Here is a 27766-nt window from a genome sequence, read left to right as displayed (position 1 = left end):
TCCAGAGAGCCGTGGTGGGGTGAGGCGAGCTCAGTCAGCGGAGCGGAGCGACCGCCGTGACGTCTGCTCCGAGTTTATCAGCAGAATCGTGTCAATAAAGATCTAAAATCATGTAAAATGTCTCTGCAGAGAGTTGGCGGGCTCGGGCGCGCGCTGTGGCAGAGCGGCAGCAGGACTCCGCCGCTCGCGAGAAAAGACCGAAACTTCTCCAGCAAGCGCCTCGCGCCCTGTGCCGCGTGCAGCGCGGAGCAGTCGTGCAGAGATGGGCTGTGCAAAGGCGCCTCTCCGCCCGCGGTGCCGCCTGCCTCGCCTGCGGGGTCCAGACACCAAATAGGGGGCAAAGCGCGCAGCGAGGAGTCGCTGAACGTGTCCGGACGCTCCTTCTCATCCACGGCGCTGAAGGTGGAGCAGACGTCCTACCTGTGGGCTCGATACAACGAGATGAAGCGGCTGGTCCACGGTACGGGCGCTCTGTGATATCGGTGCTGTTTAGGCTGCCGCCTCTACGAGTTAAAAGTCCCGCAGTTACGTGTTGACTGTGTTTCTGTACTATACAGCGCTGTAAAGCTCCTCTAGTACTGCCCTTTAGGGATACAGGGTTCCTTTAATATCTGAGTAATACAGTATAACAACTTAAGTCGTTACCACGCATTCATTATCTCGTTCCCTTGTCTTGCTAAGTCATGGCCACGTATTATTTTTTTATGGATACGGGATGTTACCAGCAGGGCTCCGTAATATTTCAACCTACAGTGTAGTAACATCCCGTATCCATAAAAAAATAATACGTGGCCATGACTTAGCAAGACAAGGGAACGAGATAATGAATGCGTGGTAACGACTTAGTAAAATGTGGCAATAAAATAATTCATCCTTGACCACAGTTTAATAAGACATGATCTTATTCCCATGCCATGATAAGTTGTTGCCACAACTTAATTATCCTGTAGCCACGCATTATTGTTATTTATATGGGATGTCACCAGCAGGGCTCCATAGAAAACAGTGCTGTAAAAGTGAATTTTGAAATGAATTTTGAATGATGCTCACTTTAAATTCACTGCTTTTTGATATCACAAAAAACACATGCCTGTACATATAACCACCTGTTAGCAGCCCCACCCGTTCAGACTGAAGTTGTAAGGAATGTTTTAGCCTGGACTGTTTTCTTAATTGAGTGTTCTTGTGGAAATCATGTAGACGTAGGGGTGGGCGATATTTCAAAATGTAATATCACGATACTTAAGGGAGTTTTTACGATACATGATGTGTCACAATATTTATTTGTTCTTAAATCTGATTAGAGCAGACAACATAGGGCCACATATTTAAAAGTACTGCCAAACCTAATAAATCAGTAACTTGTGTTCAACATTTCTCACACTGTGCTGGAATTAACGTTCAGTAAACCAGGGCTAATTATGCTGTCTTTTTGATCAAATATGCAGTTGGGAAGTGATTTTTAAGTATTGGTGATATCGATGATATGCTCAGAAAAGCACATTGTGACTAAATATCATATTAGCCAGGTCTATGTAGAACCTCCTTTAGTTTATGGCAGATATTATTCCAGACTAAGACACAGAATACGGTGTAATTTAACTGATGTATTTACCCTGGACACTGATGGAGAACTCATCATGAAAGTCTGATCTAGAACACAGTTGTAGTTCTGCCTTCTGTTATGTTTAAAAGTGCAACTAAATATGCCTCAGAGCTGAAAGAAAAGGTTGGACATAAAGTTTTCTTTCTGCACAAGGCAGCGATGTATAAACAAGCCGTCGAGATGAGAATGATGAAGCATGTTTCTGCTCGGGCTTTATTTACACCACTGTTTCTCAATCCAGTCACCTCTTCCAAGTTCAGTGGTTCCCTGCTCCACAGCACGGGTCAGGCCAGGTCAACTCAGAAAGGCCTTTTATTAATAAGCTCATCAGGCATGTTATGATCAGGGATAACATTGCATTGTGCAGTGCAGTGGTACTCCAGGACCAGGAGGATCATTCATACAGCAGAATTTTTCACCAAACTGGATAATTCAAGCTCAAAATAACCACTGTCCAATAGGAATGTTACCTACGCCTTCTCCTATTAGACGTGCTTCACTTTTGACTTAAGTTATCTGGTAAACTGAACTGATTTTCAGGAGAATATTTCAGGAATCGGGATTAAGTAAAACTGAAGAAGTTAAACCAAAAGTGAAGGCTGTCCAGTTAGAATGCCTTTTACCTCTTGTACTGTTGGACAGAGCTTGGATTTGTGAAATCAGCAAACAACTAAAAATAGAACGAACTGAGCACCAACCATGCTCAGCCTTTCAAAGATTACAAAGTATGTCACTGGAATTGACCGTTTTTACCTTGTTAGTTCATGTTCCTGGTCATATTAAGCAAGAGTTATCAAATCATATGATTTAAAAGATTTTTAAATGTAAAAATAATATTTACCAATGACATCATGTTTAACCTCCTCCTCCCCCCACCCCATATATGAATGAGAGAATCGCTCAGCTAGCTCAGAGACCCTCCTTGATACCATGTTTCACTAGAAACATGTCACAGTATATAGGAAAAGTGTGTTAGGATTTCTGATTTGTGTTGCCCTTAAAAATAGATGCACATGGATATAAATGTGCCTGTCCATCAGGCGCTGTTTCTTTCTGTAAGAGAGTAAGAGGATTTACATGTTCTTTGTCATCTTACAACCTGCCTACTAATCACTGCCAAGTTTATTTTTTTGAACTGTCAAAATGTGCACTCACTCTCCAATCTATACAGCCTGAAATAATTGGTTTTATCAGGAAAACCAGAAGATTAATATTTAACCCGATAACCGCTGAAGTTGTAAGGAGAGTTTCAGTCTGAACTGCTTTTTGAGGCCCAAGGCAGCCAATCAGAACATTTAGACGTGTCAATCTTTAAAGCATAGTGACAAAAATAGCCTGTTTAATTCTAAGGGTTGAAGAGAGGTTGGAAAATGGTCTTGTAAAAATGAATACTGCTGCAAAAACAGCCTACTTTAAATTCATTGCTTTACACTGTCACAAAAACAAGCGCGTTTACTTGTGTCCACCTGTTTAGCAGTTTAGCCCTGCCCATTCAGACTGAAGTTAACCAATCTGTACAGAAGTCCTTTACATACATCAGTCTCAAAGGCACAGTAACAAAATAGCCTGATTGATTCTAAGAGGTAAAGGGAGGTTGGAAAATGGTGATGTAAAAAGGAATTAGTTTTAGGGTTGTTTTTGGTACATGAAAATAGACTTATCAGGTTTGTGTATTTTGTTCTTTGCTGTTATGTGGTAGTTTGTTATGTGGACATCTTGTTCAGTCTATACAGCTCTCTAACAGTGAAAATGGTCATACAAATCACTATTTTCCATCATGTGGCCTGATGCCCCCCAGTGGGCTGTGGTGGTGCTACTAGCAGGCTGTTGCCCATCCGTTTTTTTTAAACCGTAAAAAGTCGTAAAAAGTAGAATATAGTAATTTAGCCAAAGATAATGTTAATTATACTGTTGTAAAAATTATATCAAACTCTTGATGTTATTGTTCTGGCAAAATTCTTACTATTTATGTTTATATTTTGAGAGCCAGTCAATGTAAACCTTTTCACTTTTCAATTGTATGGAACTCATTTATTCAAAAACTGAAGTTTCTACTAAAGACTGAGTAGACTGATAAATCAATGTGATGATCAGTTATTAATCTCAGTGTTACTGAGCTCTGCTAAAGCCTGAGTAGCCTGATAAATCAATGTGATGATCAGTTATTAATCTCAGTGTTACTGAGCTCTGCTAAAGCCTGAGTAGACGGATAAATCAATGTGATGATCAGTTATTAATCTCAGTGTTACTGAGCTCTGCTGAAGCCTGAGTAGACTGATAAATCAATGTGGTGATCAGTTATTAATCTCAGTGTTACTGAGCTCTGCTGAAGCCTGAGTAGCCTGATAACTCAATGTGATGATCAGTTATTAATCTCAGTGTTACTGAGCTCTGCTAAAGCCTGAGTAGACTGATAAATCAATGTGATGATCAGTTATTAATTGTCGTGTTCCTGAACATACCCGAACTTCACAGTCTTCTGTTGGACATGTTCATGAGTGATGAACTTTGGTATTGTACTGGACTTACATGCATTTTATGGCAAGTTACATGCATGTTATTAACTGAAAATCACATAGTAACCCACTTTATAGTTGAATTAGCTAGATTTTTTCAATGGGATATGGAAAGTGTTGGCTTAGGTCATCAAAGGACAATGTAATGGAAGCAGCAGTGAACTGACACAGGCTATGATGGCCTAAATAATGTTAAGAGATTTGTAATCATTTTTGTAGTCTTTTGAATAATTCTTTTTTTTCATAAAATATATTAACTGAAGAATTACATGAAGAAACCTTCCCACCAGTAACAGCAAGGATCAGTGTGAATTAAATAAGAAGTAGTCAAATGTATATTATTGTAAATGTATTCTGAACATGTTACTTTTTATGTACTGTAATGGAGAACTTTACTGAATACATTTAGGACAGTGTATTCAGTATTTTGCCCAATCCTGCCTAAATAATATGTATCTAAACTAGGGATGCATTGATATTGATACTGGTGTTATGTATCGGCCCAATTCTGTGCTCATTTACTCGTACTTCTACTCATAAAAATGAACCGATACTGACATTATAAACACTAATAGGCAGAAGATAGACGGTTTACACCCAAGCCTGGTTTTTAACTTCAGCATATGGTGTTAGCAGCATTGATTAGCTTCTGTTTGCTCAGTGTTTGGCACCATGTTATTTTGAACGAAACAACTTTATTTGAAATTAATGTTGGATAGCAGCACGGACAGTGTATTTTCATACAGTGTAAGTACATAAATTGCAGGCTATGTCCATACATGATGGTCTTTTCAAATGTACGGTCACCAAAGAACAAGATTTGTAAAATCACATAGTGCATGTCTGGTTTTAGAGGACATTCATCTACAACTCAAACAAAATACAAAATCGGTTTAGCCTCAGATGTGATTTCTGCTATCACTGAGCTACAGAGACTGATGCTTAAAGAGACCAACGAGGATCAAAACTATGAAACGCACTTTATTTACAGCTGTACAGAAGCGGCTTTCTGGTGAGGAACAAAACCCACTCTTCACCACAGCCGCACTACTTAATCAAAGGCTACTAATATAGCAAAGCTAGCTAATGTGTGTCATTTAAAATCAACTAGATTTTAATGATTGAACTGTTAAGGTACATTGCACTCACCCTAACCCTAACCCTAATATCTGCTTAATTCTAAGGAGGTTACACTGTATGGTGTTGGACTTGGTTTCAGTAAGTACTAAAAAACAGATGGGGCTACTGACATAAATAAAACAAATAACATTTAAAAGACTTGAAATCATTTTCATATGACAAAAAATACACATTGCATTATGACTGAAGCGTGAGAAGCTGAACTTTCAAAAACTGCAGCAGGACCTAGTTATGAACTTCATAGACTCTATTATGTAAAGATGCTCAGATGGAGAGAGAGAGAGAGAGAGAGAGAGAGAGGGAGCCTCCTTAGCTCAGCTGTTTTGCTGACAATCTCTGAGTCAGTCACTCACTGTCCCACTTTGCTCTTCTCTTTAACTCTTGGTTCTAGCCCAGAGTCTGCCAACAGATTGGGCAACAGCCGGTGACCCTTTTTAATCTCACTCTGTTTACTGAACCACTGCTTTTATGACTGCACAGGGAGAACAAATAGAAAGAAAACACTGAGTCAACACTTCCTTTCAAAACCTTTACAACCATAATGTTTTCTTTTGCTTCCTACTGTTAAAGTGTGCACGATGTGCTTGCATGCTTCAGTCACCTTTAAAATGATATTTATAAATCCATTTCCTGGGGACGTGAACAAATTAGACTTTTTGGCTCCTTTCCTGATATTTACTGTTTGCCCTGTTACTGTCTACATGCGGTCACTGATCTGATGGAAGACTTTGTTTGAATGGTGTGCTGAGACACAGCATAAAATCAGCTTATATTTACACTGGTGACTACAGTGCAGTCCAACTGGATGTGGTACTGTTGTTGTTTTCATTCTGTGTTTCAGCACATTGGATTTGAAATGATCTGTTGACTGTGAGGTTAAAGTGCAGAATGTCGGTCTTAAGTCACTGATATTCAGGTGTATATTCAATAAATCATGTACTTAACCTTACTTAATTAATAAATTAATAAATACTTAAGTACTTAATTATGCATGGTTATTTCCCGTTCATTTCCAGTAGTAATATTTTCAGTGTAAGGAAAAAGGAAGAAAACATATCGTTGCTGTTTAAAACATAATTTGATTTTTATTTTTCTACATCATTTGAACACTGAAGCTGTCCTTTACACTGTGTGGATTTTTTGTGACTGAAGCAATAGAAATGGTCTCAAATTAATTGGAATAAAACTTATTTCCATTAACTTGCATTAAAAGTTAATGGAAATAAAAGTTCAGTAAGTTAAATAATAAAAAATTAAAAGTTGAAATGTTTTTGCCGTCTCCTGTAAAGTTACTATTTTGATGATATATTTAACAGAAAATTACACAGAAGCCACAACTACGAAGTCTTAATACAATATCTTTCAATATTTTATATGTCCACTCTTTTCTTTATTACAGCTTCCATTGTCTTCAGGAGTCTTGCTTTCAGTTTTTCAAAAAAAAACTGCAGGGATATTTTCCCACACCTCCAAATTTCAGTCTTAGCAGTTGGTAACATTTTCTGCTTCTCTAAGTAATCCTGGGCACATTCAGTGATATTGAGGTCTGGTCTCTGGTAGTCAGTCCATTGTTCTGAGAACACCAGCTTCTTTGTTTGATTTACAAATGTCCTCTTTTTGTCTGTTTTCTCTACAAATCTCCTGAAAAATCTTCTTTTCTATCTTCAAATTTCTATTAATTCTCTCCCACTCTGTCCAGACCTGATCCCACCAGGAGTGTGTAACCTGCTCAATTCATCTACCATCTACGCCAATAATGAAGTCAGTCTGTCAGAGGTGGACATCTATGGCTTTGACTATGACTACACGCTTGCCCTCTACTCCAATGCTCTGGATGCCATGATCTACACCAATGCCCGAGACTTCCTCATCAAACACTTTAAGGTGAAGGACAGCAGTTAAATAATCAGCCCAATACATTACCACTCACAAGTTTGTGTTAAATATTTTTTTTGTTTTATATACTGCAGTAAATATTGTGTAGACATAAATAGTATCAACAAGACAACAACAGCTATTTTTAGATGTATCAGTATTCCAACAAACAATGTTTGATAGCTGTAATAAGACATATACTGTAATTATCTGTTCACATTCTTTATTTGTCTAAATATCTGCCTCTTTTCAAAATATGATTCTGAATATTATTTTTTTCATAACGTCATTCTCAGTGCTATACACCTTTCTCAGTACTATTATTTGAAACCTGTAAAATTGCATTGGACTAACATATTAGAATCATTTTATACATTTATTTGCAACTAGATTGGTTTATATTATTAAAAATCTAACAAATTTTATAATAGTATTGTGCATTTTAAAATAGTAATGTTTTTAAAGTTAAAATGAAGTTACAATATACAGTACTATGGAAAAATCTGAGAACCCCCCCTTCATTTATTTCCTATTCAGTGAAAATGGCCAGTATGTATTAATGATTTATGTTTAGAGTAAGTATTTACTTACTCTATTAAGTATTTCAAAGGAGAATATATATAAGATAATCAGGATAATATAAAACAGGAGTTTTCAAAATTGGCATACAAAAATTATTGTAAATTCAGAGAAAATGGGACTCTTAACAAACACATAGAACCTGGTAGACCACCAAAACTGTTGCCCTGAACATCACTGAATGTATTTGAGATGCCCTATATTTCCAAAAGTATTCACTCACCCATGAAAATCAGTAACTTCAGCTGTTCCAATCACTTTCATGGTCACAGGTGTATAAAACCAAGCACCTAGCCTTGCAGACTGCTTCTAGATTTGTGAAAGAATGGGTCGCTCTCAGGAGCTCAGTGAATTCCAGCATGGTACCGTTATAGGAAGCCACCTGTGCAACAAGTCCAGTTGCGAAATTTCCTCACTACTAAATATTCCACAGTAACTCAGCCACGAAGTGGTAGGCCACGTAAAATGACAGAGTGGGGTCAGCGGATGCTGAGGCGCATAGTGCGCAGAGGTCACCAACTTTCTGCACAGTCAATCACTATAGACCTTAGTGGCCTTCAGATTAGCTCAAGAACAGTGAATGGTACTTCTCTGACTGCATTGTGCCAAGTGTAAAGTTTGGTGGAGGGGGGATTATGGTGTGGGGTTGTTTTTCATTAGTTGGGCTTGGACCCTTAGTTCCAGTGAAAAGAACTCAGTGTCTGACCTCACAAATGCGCTTCTGGAAGATTGGTCAAAAATTTACATTTATATTTAAATTTACAGCATTTAGCAGACGCTCTTATCCAGAGCGACTTACAAGAAGTGCTTTGTCAATCTAGAGAAAGTATCTTTGCTAGTTACCAATAGCTTAGAGAAAAAGACAGACCTGAGCTCAGATACTGCTAGAAACAAATGTCACTGCAGACACCAAGAGAAAAAGAAACAGAGTTGAACGCAGAACTCTGTGCCATTCAATGCAATACAATAACAATAAGATACGATACAATACAATAAATAAATAATAATAATAATAATAATAATAATAAATAAAAATTCCCATAGACACACTCCTAACCTTTGTGAAAAGCCTTCCGAGAAGAGTAGAAGCTGTTAAAACTCGAAGGGTGGGCCGACATCATATTAAAAACTATGAATTAAGAACGTGATGTCGCTCAAGTTCATTTGTGTGTGAGGGCAGACGAGCGAATACTTTTGGAAATATAGTGTGTGTGTGTTTGTGTGTGTGTGTGTGTGTGTGTGTGTGTATTAGTCAAAAATAAATCCATTACAAGTTACTAAGTACTTCTCACAAAAATGTAATAGGATTATATTACGTTTAGCTCCCTGGAGAAAGTAACCTCATTACTCATCACTTTACTGCTGCTGCTATTCTGTACCAAATAATTTCATTATATTGACAGATAATTTTGCTTGTTTTAAGCAAAGTTAACTGCCAGTGTGGTTAATGGTGGATAATTACACATTTAAAAAGGTAAAAAAAAATTCTACTGTTAAATATTCTTATAATGTCCCTAAAACAAAATCTCAAAATAAGAAATATTACATATAAAGACTAGATTAATGATGATTTTTTGCATTTTTTATGTAGACAGTTGTGTCACTCAGGGGCAAAGAGCCTTGACTAATTAAAAAATGTGCATCCTGGGGGCAAATTCCTGTTTTTTGGCTTCAGTCTCATTCAGGCCCATTCCCATTTCTCCTTTTTACCCCAACCCTTGTTTTCGAGTGTCACCTCGAAACCTCAGTGGTTGAAATCTTGCCCTATGAAATGGGACAACCCTCAAATAAGACAAAAAAATATATACATTGCTTTATTAACAGACTACTAGCGCTGCTCTGTAGGCGGCCCTGCCCGTATTCAGTGATAGCAGAGAAGGGAGAAGTTCAGCTCCTCACTGCTGGGCTTTAGTTACATTTAGGGCATCATGTGCCTTCAAAGAGGAGGTACAAGACAATTATTTATTATCACCCACTCCTGATTCGCTGGTGATACCAAGCTGAAGTCAGCTACTCGCCAGCTTCTTGTTTGAATTTTTCCGTTCCACCTTAAATGGAGCAGCAGTGACATTCTGGCGCTTCATGCTTCAACACTGCTGGACTATTTAAGGTGGAACGGGAAAGTTAGCTATAGCTCCCGAGACATTAGCAGGCTGTTAGAGATTTTTTGTGCTTGTTATGAAGAAAACGACCATAATACATTGAAACGACATTAAACTAAGATAATACAGTGGTTATCATATTTTTAAATGGAGAAAATACTTGACTTACATTTGTGGGTTTCTTTGGTCGCTCACGCAGCCATCTTGCCGATTTTTGTTTTTTTCCTCATAACACTCCATTTGGAGTGAGCCTCTGAAAAACCTCCGTTTGAAGGGCCATGTAGCCCTAACATGTCGTCCTACCCCTCTATCTCAACAGAAATTGGCACACCCTAACCCTAGACACGAACGTGCAAAACAGAGGGCCTTGGCTAAGGGCCAAGTGGTAGGGGCGAGGGGTCAAATGGGATTGGGCCTAATTCTGCCCCTGTTTGGAAGCAACAAAAAAATATCTCTTTAAAAGCCAAAACAGCAAGGGATACACTAAATACTGGAAAAGTAATATAATAATAATAATAATAATAATAATAATAATAATAATATATTTGGATGTTGAGGCTTCTCTGTGCTTAACTATATTTTCAGTTTTCTCAAATTAAATAAATAAAGGCTGGTCTCTTACTTTGTGCTTTGTGTTCTGTATGTAGTACCTCTTTGCTTGCAATGATTTCATATCAGTTACCAGTTTCTTCTGATTTCTTTCCTGTCTTCTAGTATCCACAAGCCATCAGTAAGTATGACTACTTTCCAAACTTCGCAGCACGGGGCCTTCACTACGACATTCAGAAGGTAAACTCATAAACAATGTAAAATTCCTCTAATCTGTGGATAAAACGATTATGCTCAAGCATGCAGTAGGATGGATACACAAGTACAAAGAGGGAAGATGACTTCTTGGAAATGTGGCTCTGGAGATTACATTTGGATAAAGGCAAAAAAGTACCATCCGAGTGTACACACTCTCCCTCTCAGTAAGAAGCTTAAATGATTGGAAAAGACAGCTCCCAAAATGTCCCAGCTTTATTTTATAAGTCCATGTACTATACCACTCAGTCAGTGCATCAAGGACCAGTGCATTCAAGTGGACCACACTTCTGATTACTTAATTAATCAATTAATTCATTCATTCATTCATCATCTAAGCCAGTTATCCTCCTGGGTCACAGGGGGTGCTGAAGCCTATTGTTTTACTTTGTAGTCAAAAGTATATCTATCAGCATATCGTCTCTTTTCATTAATCATATGAATTTTAAAGCAGATATTTTTATGTATTTAGACAAGAAAGTTAATTTGGTGTAGAATTGTTAACTAATAGTTAATTATATGTAGAATTGTATTGAATCAATTGTGTTAAATATCAACTTATCAGACTTTTATAGCAGCTGGTACAACTAGCCCGTCTGACTGGTAGAATTAGCCCCGTCTGTGGGGGAAGTCATAATATTTGCACTCTTGCCCTTTTAGGCTCCATTGCTCATAAACACCAGGTAGTAGAAACAGAGTTTATGTTTTCAGTTGTAGCATGTGTAGATTACGTCTATTAAAAATCCTGTTCAAATACTTTTAAAATTATTTAGCAAAAACCACAATGTGAACATTCATGTCCAGCTCTCCTCAATCATTTTCAAAAGGTGAAAAACATTACATTCTTTGTCATATCTCCCCTTTAATGTCACAAAGAATGCCTTAGATAGCTCAGATATGTAATGTTAGGCATCACAGCCTGAAAAATGCTTAAAATTTGATCTGTCTCAAAATGTGATTTGAGACACTTTCTGTGTATAGAATTTACTGGACTTCCAAACAATATGATGAGCATAAGGAATCAAAAGCAGATGTTGATTTATTTTCTATTATTATTATTATTATTATTACTTTTTAAATGAGCCTTTTGTTGTTCATTTTTATGGGTTTATGTTTTGTATTTTGTGATATTATTGGCACTGAATATTTTGTCTTTTATGTCTCAAACATTCCAAAAGTCTGTAGACACCTCCTCACCCAGAGTCTCTAAAATCAACAGTATTAGTAGGAAGTTTGCTCCACAAATAGAACTGTGTTCTCTGGATTGAGGGACTTGTGTGTTGATTTGGATTCCACAGCCCCAGAGATAATTGCTGGGGGCTCTATTTCCCTTTAGTTGATGCTTTGGCGTTGGGCATGTTGACTTTATATGCGGCTGCTCCAGAGCATTCTATTCTATTAGCAATACTTTTCTAGGGAGATTATACAAGTTGTGTGTGCAACTGAATTGCTGTGTCAGCAGTATCTGCACCTAAATTAATGAACTAATTAGAAGAGGTTTCTGGGGGACTGGATTACTGTTCTGAAATTATATGCAGGATTTTGATTTATTTTATTAGCAATTCTAAGGTATGAAGAGAGCTTGGAAAATGATCATGTAAAAAGAAATTACTGTTGTTGGGACATGATGCCACACGGATGTGGACTTCAGGGAGAACAATAAATTGTAATGAAAATGAAGGATATGGGCCTTTTAACCAATGTTTTACACTTATATTCTTACTATTTTTATTACTATGATAATAATGATAATAATAATAATAATAATAGTAAGAAGAAGAAGAATTATCATTATTATTAGTAGTAGTAATACTAGTAGCAGCATTAGTGGGGAACATTTAATCAAAAATGTAGGACTCATGTTGGTACTTTGTTCTAAAGCAAGATTCAGAAATAAGAGATGCCAACTCCATAAATAGTGTTAAACTGATGTCAGAGTCTGGGAAACTGGCCGTGTGTTCATTTTTGTTGTTTCCACAGGGGCTTCTAATGAAGATAGATGCCTTCCATTACATTCAACTGGGAACAGTGTATAGGTGAGTGCTGTTCCTTTGTGTTTGTAGAAATGGCCTAAGCAGATACAAATATTTTGGGGAGGCCTATGAAAAAGTGGGTAGGCCCACTTGGAAAATAATATTGCCAAATGTCCCGCAGCATCATAACATTTTAACATAGGTTATAACCTATTGCTGACAGCAGCGCAGTCATCACTGTACCTACTCCAGTGCTTCCACCCCTATGGTGCTGCAAAACGATAACAAGACTGTGTATACATCAACCAGAATTCTGTATTTGCATAAACACAAGCAACAGTGCAACACCTTTCACTATAAAGCACGTGTCCACACTTTACAGGACAACTTTTCCCCAATGAAGACAGTTGAGTTAAAATCAGATAACTGAAATGCACAAAGAAGAGGAAATACTACACAGCAAACTTAAAAACCTGATTATAATCATTCAAGGCTACAGCCCAGTCTTAAATGGTGCCCTAAACCCTGCGGCCCTCCTCAGTGTCCTCTTTGATGATGTCAACAGTGTGCAAGAAACTTCAAGGGTGATCTACAGTGTTTACAGGTATAATGGCAGTGTATGATAAGTCAAATGTATTTGTAAATGTATGTATGTAATCTCAAGGACTTTTGAGGAATTGGCTGCTGAGTTTGCAAGGTTGCAGTCCTTGTGAAAGGCTGCAGTAAGGGTGCGTAGTGTGTGCTTGTGAGCATTCTTGATGCGATAATAAAGATGTGAAGGCTTTAGGCAATGGAGGATGGTATCAGTTCCAGAACAGTGATTGGTAGGCTATGAAAATTAGACAAACACACACACACACACACATTTCCTAAGCCGCTTCTCCCTCAGGGTCGCGGGGGAGTCCTGGAGCCTATCCTGAAAATTAGACAGAGTCTGGGATTGTTCAATTAAACCTTACACATTCAGGAAGGATGCGGAGAGCACAATGATTTCATAGTGGCCATAATACAATGACGGCACTCACGCAAATCAAATTACATTATGTTAAACACCAGCTTAATAGATATTCTTTCTCCATTTGATTGGATGGGCCTGTGATCAGTCTGGGTAGGCTTACCCTTGGCTTCAGCCCTGCTTTGTAATTTGCATACTGCACATGAGTTTTGTATTGTACTTCACCATAAAATCATTACTGCAGGGGTTTAAATCCAGTGCCGGATGAAGAAGTGCTCAGGCTGTATGATGGAACGCACCACGTGCCCCTGAACCAAGTCAGTGGTTTCTATGGGAAGGTCAGTAATTGCTGTCAGTGTAATGTCCATTGACAAATTAATTCTAAGAATTGTGTCTGTGGTATGATTCTGATCTCAAACATAGAAGAATGTACGTAATTAAAAAAGTTCTCAACCTTGAAGTAAAGTGACTAATCTTAAATTTTCTGCAATTCTGTAACTTTATTGGAACATCGGTAGTAATGCAAGACAGTGAATTACTGCCAGCATATTTTATCTGCATTTTCAAACTTGTTAACTCTGCAAAAGGCTCTCCTTGACTTTGCATACAAGCAGCATTTTGGAAACAGGACTTTAATTTAGGATTAGATTCGAATTGACCAAACACTGGTTTGCAGTTGATTACATGGGCTTAGTGTCAGGTTTTATCAAGTCAGACGATGTAATTTTGTAGGGAAATTGTGGAAGTGTCTCACTACTAATCCAGCAGATTGTTTGACGCTGTGTCCTGTGTTCAGATTCTTTCCACTCTTATGAAAATGCCCCCCTAACGTGACATCCTCTCTAACCTCTTTCCTGTTTTTGTAGTCTGCATTTCTGCCTGCAGGGCAGCAGGATAATTATTTTTGGTGTATTTTGAGTCTATTAAATTGGATTTCTTCTCTGCCAGTGGTGGAAGCAGAGGGGAGGTCAAAGGAGGTTAAGTAAAGGAGGTCAAGTATAGCCTGAATGAAATTCTAAACAAGTTCAAAATCCTCACCATTGGCCTGTTGGTTGGATTATTCTTATGTCATTGTTATGGTTGCAGATTGGTTGTGTAATTACAATGTATCAGCACATAAAGGATAAAGTTTATGTAACGGAACTGAAAAAGATCAAAGACTGTTATTACGATCTTGATATATATTTTGTTGGTTTAGATAATTGAGTTGGTAAATCTGTGATGAGATCTTGTTTATTTTGATAAGCATTGTGGAATCAACAGATCAAATGTGTCTTCAGGGTCCAAATGTTAAGCAGTTCATGGATGTCTTCTCTCTACCTGAGATGACTCTTCTGGCGGTTGCTAACGACTACTTCATCTCCAATGACATAGAGTACGACCCTGTGCACTTGTATAAAGATGTCTCGGTAAGTGTGGACAGAAACTTTCATTAAAAATAGTGAAGAGCTTAACTCTTGCAGTGCCATGGCACTGCTTGTGAGCACTGCTGCCAAAACATAGTTTCTAAGCACTGTTTTAAGTACTTATCTTATGAACATTGTAAAAACAAATTATATAATGAAGGCACCAAGGTTTCTCCATTGTGTTAAAGGAGTAAGCCACTCAAGGGTGTGAGACAGAGATTTCACCCTGCTTTGAGGGTGCACTTTAAGGACCTGTTTATGCCTTGCTTTAAAATGTATTTTTGGTGAACAGATCATGTTTGGATTGCACTTGAGCACCTGAAAAGCCAGGTGTAAAAATTCCCAGGGCACACTGTGAGCGGATTACGAATGGATCATTCAAACCACATTCAGAGGTTAAGCACAATGTGTTTATGTTGTCTGTGTACAATTACATAAGGAGAAACGTGTCTGCTGAATGCTGACAAGCAGGTAAAGGAATAAATAGCGAAACAACTTGCACTCTGGGCTAATAAAAGTGTCCAAGCTTGTTGACTTGTATAGTAACAGGGAATAAAGTAACCAAAGTATAACGCAAATGAGGAAAAGTACAATCAGATTATTATTAACCAGATTATCGGGTTAAACTGGGGACATATTTTAGTTAATAGTGCAAATGGAATCTGGCTAAAGTTTATCCAGATTCGATTCAGCCCTGAAACACGTGTTATTGCAAGGTGTAAACAGAATCTGAAATTGTTTGCTGCTGTACAATATGGGAGAATGAGACAGTGGAAAAGCGTTAGTAGAAACTCTGAAAAGAAACAAATTGGTCAAAAATCCAAAAGCAAACAAGTGTAACATTCTGCCAATGAACACAAAGACAAGGTAAAAAGGAGACAGATAAAGTGGATTTGAACATTAGAAGTTAATGTGAGCTCCCAGGGTTTTTGTAGACGTTATGTTTTAAACGCTTACTTCAGTTACACTTGATTACTGGTTAGAGTATTTATGTGATATTCAATCTGTCCTAGGACTCTGACTCTATTGGTCTGGATCAGTTAGAATTGTCCCTAGCTTTTCATTTCGATTTGTGGGATTTGGCAAGGAATTCGACCAGCCTTTGTACCATTTCTAAGTGGTGAGTTCCCCTCTTGTCACTCACCGTGCAGGTGGGCTCCAGTTTCTGTGCTGTGGATATTGAGTGTTCTATCACCATCAGGGGTCATTTCGTAAGTGCAAGTGTTTTACGCTGTGCAGGTTTACATTTCCCTGTTCTCGAGCAAGGAGACAGGGGTGTCTTGCAGATGCACTTGAAACAAAGGCTTTTTCTCATTACACTCTGGTGGTAAAGAGATCCCTGAGCTCAGCATGACTGTTCTCTGGTTACATTGATGCTTCATGATCCACAGAGAGCGGATCTGCTTTTCTCCATCAGGGAAAATTAGGTGTTATCTCTGCACTGTGTGGAATTGAACTTAGGCAGAGTTCGCTTGTAGCTCCATGAAAGAAAATTCAATGAAACTTGCAGTGTTTGCTTCAGTTTTTGCAAATATTGAATTGAAGAACTCACAAAAGCCAGGTCTCGACACTCTAGTTTGTATCCATGAACCATATACAGCCAAAAAACTATATATAGTTCTATGCAGAAGTCAGAAACTACTCTTTTGTTTGTTTAATTTTCAGTCAATAACTGCCATTAACTACAAGTTATTCAGTTTTCAGTGTCAGAAAAAGCAGGAAACACAGATATTTTAATATATTTAATATACACTGCTCAACAAAAATAAAGGGAACACTCAAATAACACATCTTAGATCTGAATGAATGAAATATTCTCATTGAATACTTTGTTCTGTACAAAGTTGAATGTGCTGACAACAAAATCACACAATTACTGACCCACTGCCAAACCGGTCATGCTGAAGGATGTTGCAGGCAGCAGATCGTTCTCCACATCGTCTCCAGACTCTGTCATGTCTGTCACATGTGCTCAGTGTGAACCTGCTTTCATCTGTGAAGACCACAGGGCGCCAGTGGCGAATTTGCCAATCCTGGTGTTCTCTGGCAAATGCCAAGCGTCCTGCACAGTGTTGGGCTGTGAGCACAACCCCCATCTGTGGACGTCAGGCCCTCATACCATCCTCATGGAGTCGGTTTCTAACCGTTTGTGCAGACACATGCACATTTGTGGCCTGCTGGAGGTCATTCTGCAGGGCTCTGGCAGTGCTCCTCCTGTTCCTCCTTACACAAAGGCAGAGGTAGCAGTCCTGCTGCTGGGTTGTTGCCCTCCTACGGCCTCCTCCACGTCACCTGGTGTACTGGCCTGTCTCCTGGTAGCGCCTCCACCCTCTGGACACTACGCTGACAGACACAGCAAACCTTCTTGCCACAGCTCGCATTGATGTGCCATCCTGGATGAGCTGCACTACCTGAGCCACTTGTGTGGGTTGTAGAGTCCGTCTCATGCTACCACGAGTGTGAAAACACCACCAACATTCAAAAGTGACCAAAACATCAGCCAGAAAGCAGAAAGGTACTGAGAAGTGGTCTGTGGTCCCCACCTGCAGAACCACTCCTTTACTGAGTGTGTCTTGCTAATTGCCAATAATTTCCACCTGTTGTCTGTTCCATTTACACAACAGCAGTGAAATTGATTGTCAATCAGTGTTGCTTCCTAAGTGGACTGTTTGATTCCACAGAAGTTTGATTTACTTGGAGTTATATTGTGTTGTTTAAGTGTTCCCATTTTTTTGAGCAGTGTATATTTAAACAGTACATCTCACAAAAGCCTCTAACACTGTTTATTAACACTGTTAATTTGCCTGCTCGTTACCTTTGTGCACTCCACTGGGGCTTCAACACTTCCATCTTTCCTATCTTAAAACCAGCTGTGTGTAGATTTCTTTCTCTTATGCTTCTGAAATGGCAAAAGGAGATATTTCTGCAGAGATTGCATATAAGCTAATACATTTACATGAGGAAGGGGCAACAAAGATGAAAAAGAAAGTAAAGTGAAAAGTTTCCAAAATGATGGATGAAAAGATACAGAGAAAATAAGACTTCTAACAATTTTGCAAGACCTGGTAGACCAACATAACTGTCCCGATCAGATAAACAGTACTGAAAACTTTCATCTTTCAGAGAAAGAAGAAAATCAAGCTTCAGTCATACCACAGATCTGAAAAAATCCACAGGTGTTTCTGTCCATCCTTCCCCTGTGAGAAGACAACTCAACACTATGAGTCAGGAATGTGTGGCTGTCAAGAAGCCCTTACGGGGAAAAGGAAATAGACACAAATAAGCAAATTTCACCGTAATAGTGTCATGTAGAGGAAAGTTTTATGGAATGGACTTTGGAGGTGCTGGAAAACATCCCTGCTTTTCTTTTAAGAACTGAAAGTGAGTCTCCTGAAAAGCATGGAAGCTGTAATAAAGGCAAAGTGTGGACACACTAAATACTGAAGTAGTTGTTGAGGCTTCTGTGTAATCTTCTGTTCAGTATGTTTTCTGCTTTTTACTTGATTCTGAAAATAAAATAGAGTGCCTATGACTTTTGCACAGCACTGTAAATTCTTAGAGGTCTAGAGGTCTGAGTGAAAAAGAAGAGAGAAAACATTATAGGCTATTTAAATTGTCATGTGTGAATTATGATATTTGCCTGTGTCTGATTCTTGGGAAGGAATAAAGCAAACTCAAAGGCTTACTGTAGTAAACAAAGTAAGCAACAGTAAACAAACAAGCTGGAGTCCTGATTAGGCCGTGGGACTTTAGCAGCCTGTTCAGTTTGAAGAGGAATTCCAGAGTAATATGAAGTTCCAACTGGTTTTTGTCCAAATTACAGATTAACTCCTTTCAAAACAATTTCCCATGCTGAGAGAGAAGGCCTGCTGAGAGGGTGTGTTTTGGTACACTTGCTTAGTTGTCATGTATTTTGCCATCATAACAATTAGACAGTGTGTAAAATTGAATTCATGTCAAATTCTAATGATTGTTATTGTTGCATATGTAAATTAATTCATTTGTGTTTCTAATTATATCTAGCCCACTTATCTAAAGGGGTGGGAAAAACTAGGATTTTTTTCCCTTTTTTCTCAGGAAGCTATTGGCATGGTGCACATTAAAGGCTACATGTACAAGTGGATCATGGAGGATCTGGGTAAGGTTTGTCTTCAGCTTACTGACAAAAGTTTTACCTGCTAATACTATGCCTGAATCTACATATCTAAGATGTGCCAGTTTGGGGTAGTTTTTGAGAACTTACCTGCCGTTCTCATGCGGAGACCTCAATGTTTTTGGAATCTTCATAGTGTGAGATGTATTAGGTAGACAGTGGAAAATGCTGTCAGGATTCAGCTCCATGGGTGACTGGTTTTCACTTGGGTTTTATTTCACAAGAAAAGCTCTTAGAGATTATAGGATTTGGCCTGTTCTTCTGAGGTGTTTTTTCATCTTGTTGTCCACTTCACAATAATTCTTCGATACTGTTTCATCAAATCAGTCTTTTATCCAGTAACATTAATGTAGCTAAACAGGAATAGTTCTGACCAAAGACTTCATTCATTATTAATTCATTAATTCATGTTGGCATTTTAATGAAATATGCCTTTGTTGTCATATTTGTTGATTGTCGTATTGTTGCTATGTTGTTTTTTCTTCCAGAAAAATATATTCTCAGAGGAGAGGAGACATACGCAGTGCTACATCGACTAGTTAGTCATGGGAAGAAGCTGTTCCTCATTACAAACAGCCCTTTCAGCTTTGTGTGAGTAGGACTGGAATGTTCCTGCTATCTGGCATCTGATGTGAAGATTTAAACTTTCAAATTGAAAAATGATGTGTGGAAGCCAAACAGGCTTACATTATAACTGTGTATAAATGTGGTCTGGCTTAATTTATGCATGGTAGACTTATTAGGGATGCAAATTGTGACACGTTCTTTTGACAGAAAGCCGGTGAATAAATGTTAAAAAAATAAATCAAGGACACGGCCTATCAGAATACCACTTCTAAAATCTGATTGGACAAGCCATGTTCTTAGTCATTGTTAAATCTTTAATACATGCACACTTATGAGCTCACACAAAATCTGAATTCTCCAGTGCACCGAGATATTTAAACATGTTCCTTGTATGTTCTGATAGGCCGATACCATGTAATTATACCCTACATAAGAACCTGATTTTGTTTTAACTAAGGGGCTGATATGTATGTTCACATAGAAACAGCAAATAGAGGTCAGGTTGAAAAACACTGGAATATTCCACTCATAAGACCAAATTGAAATTCCTTGTTTCGAGTGTATGACTGAAGTATAAGAGCTTTGCTTTGAGAAATGAAGTGAAAATATAGTATAATTCTGCCTCCTGATCTCCTGATGTCTTGTTGTCAGTGACAAAGGGATGAGATACATGGTAGGCAAAGACTGGAGAGATTTCTTCAATGTTATCATCGTGCAAGCAGACAAGCCCCATTTCTTCAATGACTGCGCCAAGTAAGTTCCTAATGATCTGAGAAGAGCACTGCGCCTGATGTTTTGACTTTTTGGGGTGACACAAGCAACATAAGCAGTATTCTGTTATATTCTGTTAAAATATCAGTCTGAATAAATTTTGAGTTTTGTATGAAGAAAACCTGTAACTATATTCTCTCATTCATCTTTCAATAGACCATTTAGACGTTTGGATAGCAAAGGGGACCTCCAGTGGGATAAGATCAGTAACTTAGACAAGGGTCAAGTCTACAAACAGGTTTGACTATTATAGCCTCATTCATTCTACATATGTGGCTTTCCTTTTTCCTACTAATTGTACAGTGGCCTCCATCTTCCATGCTTTAGTCTTCATCATCACACAGTAAGGTTTATATGTGCGTTACAGGGGAACCTCTTTGACTTCCTTCGACTAACAGGATGGAGAGGGTCCAAGGTGCTATACTTCGGAGACCATCTTTACAGTGACCTAGCGGTAATGAAACCAAAAAGAAGGGCCTCATACTCAAACGAAATTTTATATTTCATATCATTAAGATGAGTGATTTATCTTCCAAATATATAGGAACTGCAAGCCTGTGTAAAGCCCCAGGAAAAAACATACATTCTGCCACTCAACACTCCCAAAGCAAAGTAAAATGTATCTCCAGCCATTTCATCTGAACCTGTACCCTCATCACCCTGCCAGCACCAAACCTGAAAAAAGAAATCAACTAATTAGGACATAGATTAAAACATTATCATCAACGGTTAAGCCTTAATTATTATATAATTATATGACTGCAGTTTTCTCAATTGACTATGATTATTTTTGACAGGTGTTAGCTTTCACCATTGTTTATTTGAGCTTGAACTGTCTATCACTTAACAGCTAAGAAGCAGGATGGCTGATTGTCCATTTTGCTCACCTTAGGCTTTTACTTTAATGGCTGCATACATTGAGCAAAAAAGACAATTAGATTGTTTTTTGCTGTTATTTATGTGCCAATTAATTATCAGTTAAAATGTCATGATCATGACAGGCCTACTATTTCACACAATGACAGCATGCAGCAGGTTGTATGCATAGCATGGTGTCCAGTTAGGAGACATTTACATTTACATACACATCTACATTTAGGAGCTTCCTTTATCGAAACACATCCTTGTAAACAGATTGGCCAACTACTGATGCTGTTTTTATAGCCTTTAAACATAAGGGGCAATGGTGTAACTACTGCAGGATGAAGGGCAATCGCACAGGGCCCATGTAAACATTTAGGTTAACTTTAGATGCTAGTAAGTGGAGAAAAATCCACACATTTTTTTGCCCTGGAGCCCATAAGATGCCACTGGTAAAGGAACTCATAAACTGGCAGCAGAGTGGCGCCTCTGGTGGTCTGGGCTTCCCATTCTGCCCTGCCCATGCACCTGCCCTGGCAGTACCCAAAGGTGGCATGTTGAAATGGCACTGAAGTCTTGCTCTTAGATAGACTTTGCTTGTCTAAAAGCAAGACTGGATCCAGCAGTGAAGAAACTGAAGGCATTATTCTGTGCAGGACCTGATGCTGCGTCATGGCTGGCGCACAGGAGCCATCGTTCCGGAGCTGGAGCTGGAGACGAAAGTAGTGAACACGGAGCAGTACGCTCAGAGTCTCACCTGGCTGCAGGCCCTCACCGGACTGCTGGAACGCATGCAAGTGAGGACAACATAAATGGACAACTTAGACTTAACTTTTGCATGACTTGAGCAATAATTCAGCCATAAATTAGTTTTTCTCTTTTGCCATGTATTAATGTCAAAGTGTGCTTCTTCATTTTTGCCTACATGGGCATGTAACTGCCAAGTATTGGAAGTTAATAGCTACTGGTTTAACACCAGTTTGCACAAAGCTAACATGTAGGTTTTAGCTTTAATTACAGACGAGCTATTAGCCGTGATGACCGACTAAAGTAGCAAACTTCAGACATCAAACACATCTTGGCTAACTGACTATTATTGAGGTATGGAGGAAGTATATAGTTGATGTTTGGCCAAAACATCACCTTATGTTTAGTATTGTATATATGATGTTTAGCAACATCAAACCATTTTTAAAAAGGCAATCTATGAAAGTATAGGTGACACAATATCTTACATGGTTGCATATATTTCTTCTCTTGTTTGTTTAGATGTATCGAGATCCTGACTCCAGAGCTGTGCTGCAGGAATGGCTAAAAGAGCGAGAAGAGCTACGGTTGGTGCAGCCAAGTTATTATATGTCTTTTATTACAGCTTATATGGTGGATCAAATTCATACAGTTGTCACCAGAGCTATTAAATTTATGTTGAACAGTTTGTCATAAAGAAACATACAGCTTTGCACAGGGCTCAGATAAATATTTTAAAGCACATTTTTATTGCCACCAGAAAGTGGTAACAAAATACTATCTAGAACAACATTAGTAAACATAATTTTTTTCCATCTTGAGCTCAAATTAAGCAGCATGCTAATATATTTAAGTAATATAGAAGTGCTGTTATTGTGAAATTGAAACAATTAATAGCAATGTCAGCTCAGCTGCAAAGTAGTAGACCACACAGTCTTACAGAATGCTACCACCAAATGCTTTAATGCAAGTGCTTTTGCTATCTGCCCAAATGCATATTGCCAACTGTAAAGTTTGGTGGAGGAGGAGTAATGATCTGGGGTTGTTTTTTATGATTAGAGCCACATAATTGATGTAAATAGAAATCTTAATACCACAGCATACAATGATATTTTAGAACTATGTGCTTCCAACTTGTGGCAACAGTTTGGGTAAGGCTCCTTCTGTTTCAACATGACAATCCTCATGAGGTCCAAAAAGAAATGTTTTGTTAAGTGTGAAAGAACTTGACTGACCTGGATAAAGCCCAGATTTCAACACCATTCACTACCTTTGAAATGAACTGGAATGCCAAATGCAAGCTAGACCTTACCACACAACATGATCAGACCAATGCTTTGAGACTTAATGGAATCCTCAGACATTCAAATTTAGCATAAATCCTTCTCAGAAGAGGAACCCACTCCATGCAAACTCAGTGTTTTGAATGTCCACATATTATTATTTGCGGTGTGGCTTTATGGCATGCGGCAGTCCCCCGGGCCCCGATGACAGCCCTGAGAGCTGACAGGAAGACAGGGCAAGGACTCTGAGTGAGGGTGAAGCCCAGTGAGGACAGCAGGAAGAGAAGAACCTTGAATGTGACGGCGGGAGGAGGACATCATCCGCCAGAGAGGTGACAGCAACGATGACGGCCACAAGAGACATAAATGTGGGATTCGAGTCCCGAACTCCACTGCCCAGACCCCGCCTCCCGGTCCACACCAAGGCCCAGGGGATGGACGCATGCCATAGTCTTTTTTTAACCCCTTAAACTGCAATAGTCTGAATGTGGGACTTGCTTTCATGTCTTTATCTCCCTCTCCCAGCGCCAGGATCAAGAACCTGTTCAACCCGCAGTTCGGCAGCATCTTCCGTACATGCCACAACCCTACCTACTTTTCTCGCCGGCTCTGCCGCTTCTCTGATCTCTACATGGCTTCCATCAGCTGCCTGCTGAACTACGACCTCTCCTACACCTTCTATCCTCGCCGCACACCCCTGCAGCATGAAGCCCCACTCTGGATGGACCAGCTCTGCACAGGCTGCATGAAGACCCCCTTTCTGGAAGAGATGGCCCACATCCGCTAATGGAGGTTTTACCCGATATTTGTTCTGCTAGTTTGTTTAGAATTTAGAATCTGCACTGCATTATGCACAATTTATGAGACTTTGGGGTATTTTGAATGTCCTGAGGGACCTGGGAAAGAACTGGAGACATTGTTCATTTTCATTTACACGTGAAAGATTATGTCTAAGACTGGTGTCTAGTCAACCTGTAGACCTGTGCATTACCAGAGCTCAGTCTCTTACAGTCTTTCTACAGTACTTTCTACAGTATGGTACTAATGTTTCCTTTCAGCTTCATGGCTTGATGAGGTTATATAGGGCCTCTAAAGGTTCTTTGAGTGTTGCTATTGAAGAACCACTTTTGATTGCCTAGAGAGCTGTTTGAAAAAGAGATCTGACTATGAAGAACCATTTGAAGATTAAAAGAACCTTCACATAAAAATTCTATGCGAAGTTAAAGGTTCCTGTACATTATGTGAAGGCGAGGTTCTCACTTACGCATTTCATTTACAAAAGAGGTTCTCCAACCATCCATCAGTTACATTTTTAAAGAAGCAAATGATTTTTGTGTGGGATTATGCAAATAACCCATTTTTAGCACGTTTATTTTCAAGAGTGTTCTGGAAACAGCCCATGGCACAAATATCCAAATGAAAGAAGTCTAAACAGACATAGCCAAAGCATATATGTATATACTATATGTCCATAAGTATGTGTACAGGTTCAGGTGCTTTAGCCACCCATTGCTAACAGGTGTTTAATATCAAGAATAGCCATGCAATGTCCATAGACAGACATTGGCAGTAGAATGGGCCATACTGAAGAGTGCAGTGATGTGGCACTGTCACAGGATACTGAACACCTTTGGGATGAACTGGAACATTGTTTGTGAGCCATGTCTTTTTGTCTTCTGCCTGACCTCATAAATGCGCTTTTGACTGAGTGGGCACAGATTCTCACAGACACACTCCAACATCTTGTTTTTAAGCCTTCTAAGACTTCCTAGAAGAGTGGAGACAGTTACAGCTGCAAGGGGTGGGGTAACTCAATGTTAATAATGCCCATGGTTTTGGGAGGGATGTCCCACAAACTCAGATAGGTGTGATGGTCAGGTGTCCACATCCTTATAGTCACAAAAAAGTGCAGACTTGACCCTGTTGATGTAAAATGTGATGACATTGATGAAGTAATTACATACAGTAGTTTGCAATAGTCAGGGATCACCCTTCATTTATTTCATTTCCAGAAAACACCATTAAAATATAATTATTATATAATATATATATATAATTATTATAGAATTATTCATTTTTAGTGCCAGGAAATATAACATGACACTAAAGCCTAATAAAGCCTAACAACAAAATATAATTTTTCAGTGTTTAATATGCCCAAACTATACTGTAGTTTCCATTCTTTTCAGGACACTTTCAGTTTTCAAAAATCAGCTGGGATGTTTTTACACACCCCAAAGTTCAGTTTTAGAAGTTAGTTGCATTTTCTGCTTTTCGTGATCCAACTAATCCCAAACAAACACTTTTACGGATGTTGAGGTCCGACCTCTGAGTGGTCTCTTAATTTTGCACAGTAGTGTATATTAGTTCTCACAGATATTCGTTAATTTTAGGTATTGATGTCAAGGTCTTTCATTTTTACTCGTTTCGTGTTTGTTTATTTTGAGTATAATGCTTTAACGCACAAGATATTAGTGGCACTTTGTTACCACATATACGCACATGTTTTAGGAAGGAGTTTAAGCTTTTTTATGATCAGGATGATCAAGGTTTGTCTATAAGTTTCTTTTTAAAATCAACCTAATTTTTCAGTGATCAATTGTTTATTGCATTTTCTTAGTCTTTTCTCATAGCAGATGGATAAATGCTATACAGAAAGAAATCAAAACGCATTTTTATATTCAGACCGAACAGATTTTAGAAGGTTATAATTCAGTGAGAGGCTTATTTATGTTGAAGACTGATTTGGGAACCACTGCTCATATTAAGGTCTATACCAATACAATGTCGTTTACTTTGTCAGACTCTTACTTTGTTTTACAGTACATTACAAACAGATGTAGGAAGTAACAAAGTGGAAGTATTTCACTACTATTTCACTGCTGTTTGTGTCCGTACTTGAGCTTTTCTATCACTTGATACTTTTTACTTTTACTTCGCTTTTTACTCACTTGCTTGTTACCGTAAATTTAGGCACCTCATCAAGTGGCAACTTGTTTGCTAATTGAAATCCTACTGGGTGTGAAACCAGAAAGGATGATTCAGATGTCTGCGCATTTATGCAGGTCTTTGGCTACTGCCAAAGCTATCAAGAACCCATCCATGTCCTTACTTTCAACTGTTTGACCTGGTTGGTTCAAAAAACATTTCTACAAAACAAAATCTATTGAGTGTATGGTTTTGCATATGATGCATACACCTCTAACATAATTAACACATCTAATTAATATACAATATAGAACACCCTGTTTCAAACATTTAATTAGAAACATTTTTTAAATAAATATTTTTTACTTTTTTTGCTTTAAGTACATCTAGAAACATGTACTTTTATACTTTTGTTTGAATAAAGAATGTCTGTATTTCTGCTCTGATTATATTATATTTCTGCTATGATTATAAAGAATGGACAGGCCCTAACAGAGGACAGAAAAACATACCTTTCACTCCTGTCTGGGTGATTTTTTCATACTTTATTCTACTGTTTCCAGCAGGCTTCTACTGAAGTCATAAACTAACTACCAGTATGTAGGTTAGTTTTAACTGCAATCGTGATAGATGTGACCACTATACTGTATCAAATTGCACAGAAATTTAAATAAAATATTTATAAATTATTTACTTACTCCTCTTTGTCTCTTTTACATAGTTTAAACTTAACAGTATAAATGATCAAGCCTGTTCTTGGTCTACAGTGCTGTTTCACTATTAAAAGCTTCATTTAGTCTAGGCTCTTTTTGTTCAGCAGCTTTTATAGACACTAGGCCCAAAACCTTTAAATTAAGTAGGCATTTCTTGGTCTTGCTCTCGGACTGAGGATCAGCCAAAACATGTTGTCCATAGTTCCTTTAGTTTGGAGAATAACTAATCATATAGAGTCAGGAGCTCCTATAAGGCAGTCTGTTTGAGATTACTTAACTCAATTTGAGACAAACATCTAATGATTTAGGCCTACAGTTTGCAGTGCTAACTGATGGGGTATACTCTTCCATTACTTTTTAGCTACATTAGCCTCCATTGCAAACTAGAGAAGCACTGACTTCTGGTTCTAACAGTGTCTTAGCTGGTATTTTTGGACTCTTAACATTTGTATTCATAGCTAGGATACAATCTTTGAGGTTAAAAAGCACTATTACCTGTCCTGTACCTCACTCTGGATAAAAGTCATAAGTGTAAGTGTAAAGCAAACTTTGCGTACTAAACATGACTGATAGACTACATGTGGGGTATGGGATTGTGCAAACTAGATTTTTTTTACAGGGGGGCTCTTGTGCTAGGACTGGGAAACCTTGGTCTAGCTCTAAAATGCACATGAAATCTGAACAGCTTTGCCTGTGTTTCCCTCTAGGTTCAGCAGATTTCTGATCTATGAGGCGGCACTGTGCAAAATGATGCTTCCCCCATCTGGTAGGAAAAGGGAAAGGCGCT

At 38.5% G+C, this 27766-nt stretch overlaps 1 protein-coding gene across 1 annotated transcript; it reads left to right on the top strand.

The window, feature by feature from the left end:
* Positions 1 to 47: 47 nt before the first annotated feature.
* Positions 48 to 26955, top strand: LOC108442081 (5'-nucleotidase domain-containing protein 2-like). Its single transcript, XM_017721943.2, has 14 exons — positions 48 to 460; positions 6962 to 7146; positions 10533 to 10607; positions 12603 to 12658; positions 13795 to 13888; positions 14831 to 14959; positions 19034 to 19094; positions 19598 to 19700; positions 20328 to 20429; positions 20604 to 20685; positions 20815 to 20901; positions 21965 to 22105; positions 22578 to 22642; positions 23864 to 26955. Exons 1-14 carry the CDS (start codon positions 118 to 120, stop codon positions 24123 to 24125), a joined length of 1785 nt encoding a protein of 594 aa, XP_017577432.1. The 5' UTR covers positions 48 to 117; the 3' UTR covers positions 24126 to 26955.
* The last annotated feature ends 811 nt before the right edge of the window (positions 26956 to 27766 follow it).

Source organism: Pygocentrus nattereri, chromosome 29 (genome assembly GCF_015220715.1).
Source record: "Pygocentrus nattereri isolate fPygNat1 chromosome 29, fPygNat1.pri, whole genome shotgun sequence".
NCBI lineage: Eukaryota > Metazoa > Chordata > Actinopteri > Characiformes > Serrasalmidae > Pygocentrus > Pygocentrus nattereri.
The sequence above is the reverse complement of the archived record's forward strand: the minus strand, read 5'-3'. Positions and strand labels throughout refer to the sequence as shown.

Bases quoted from the DNA above. Each gene is read 5' to 3' on its own strand.
- LOC108442081 (XM_017721943.2), top strand. From the start codon at position 118: ATGTCTCTGCAGAGAGTTGGCGGGCTCGGGCGCGCGCTGTGGCAGAGC. The intron at 14,960-19,033 runs GTAAGTGTGGAC...CTTTTTTCTCAG, and splicing joins ACTTGTATAAAGATGTCTCG to GAAGCTATTGGCATGGTGCA. The intron at 19,095-19,597 runs GTAAGGTTTGTC...TTTTTCTTCCAG, and splicing joins GTGGATCATGGAGGATCTGG to AAAAATATATTCTCAGAGGA.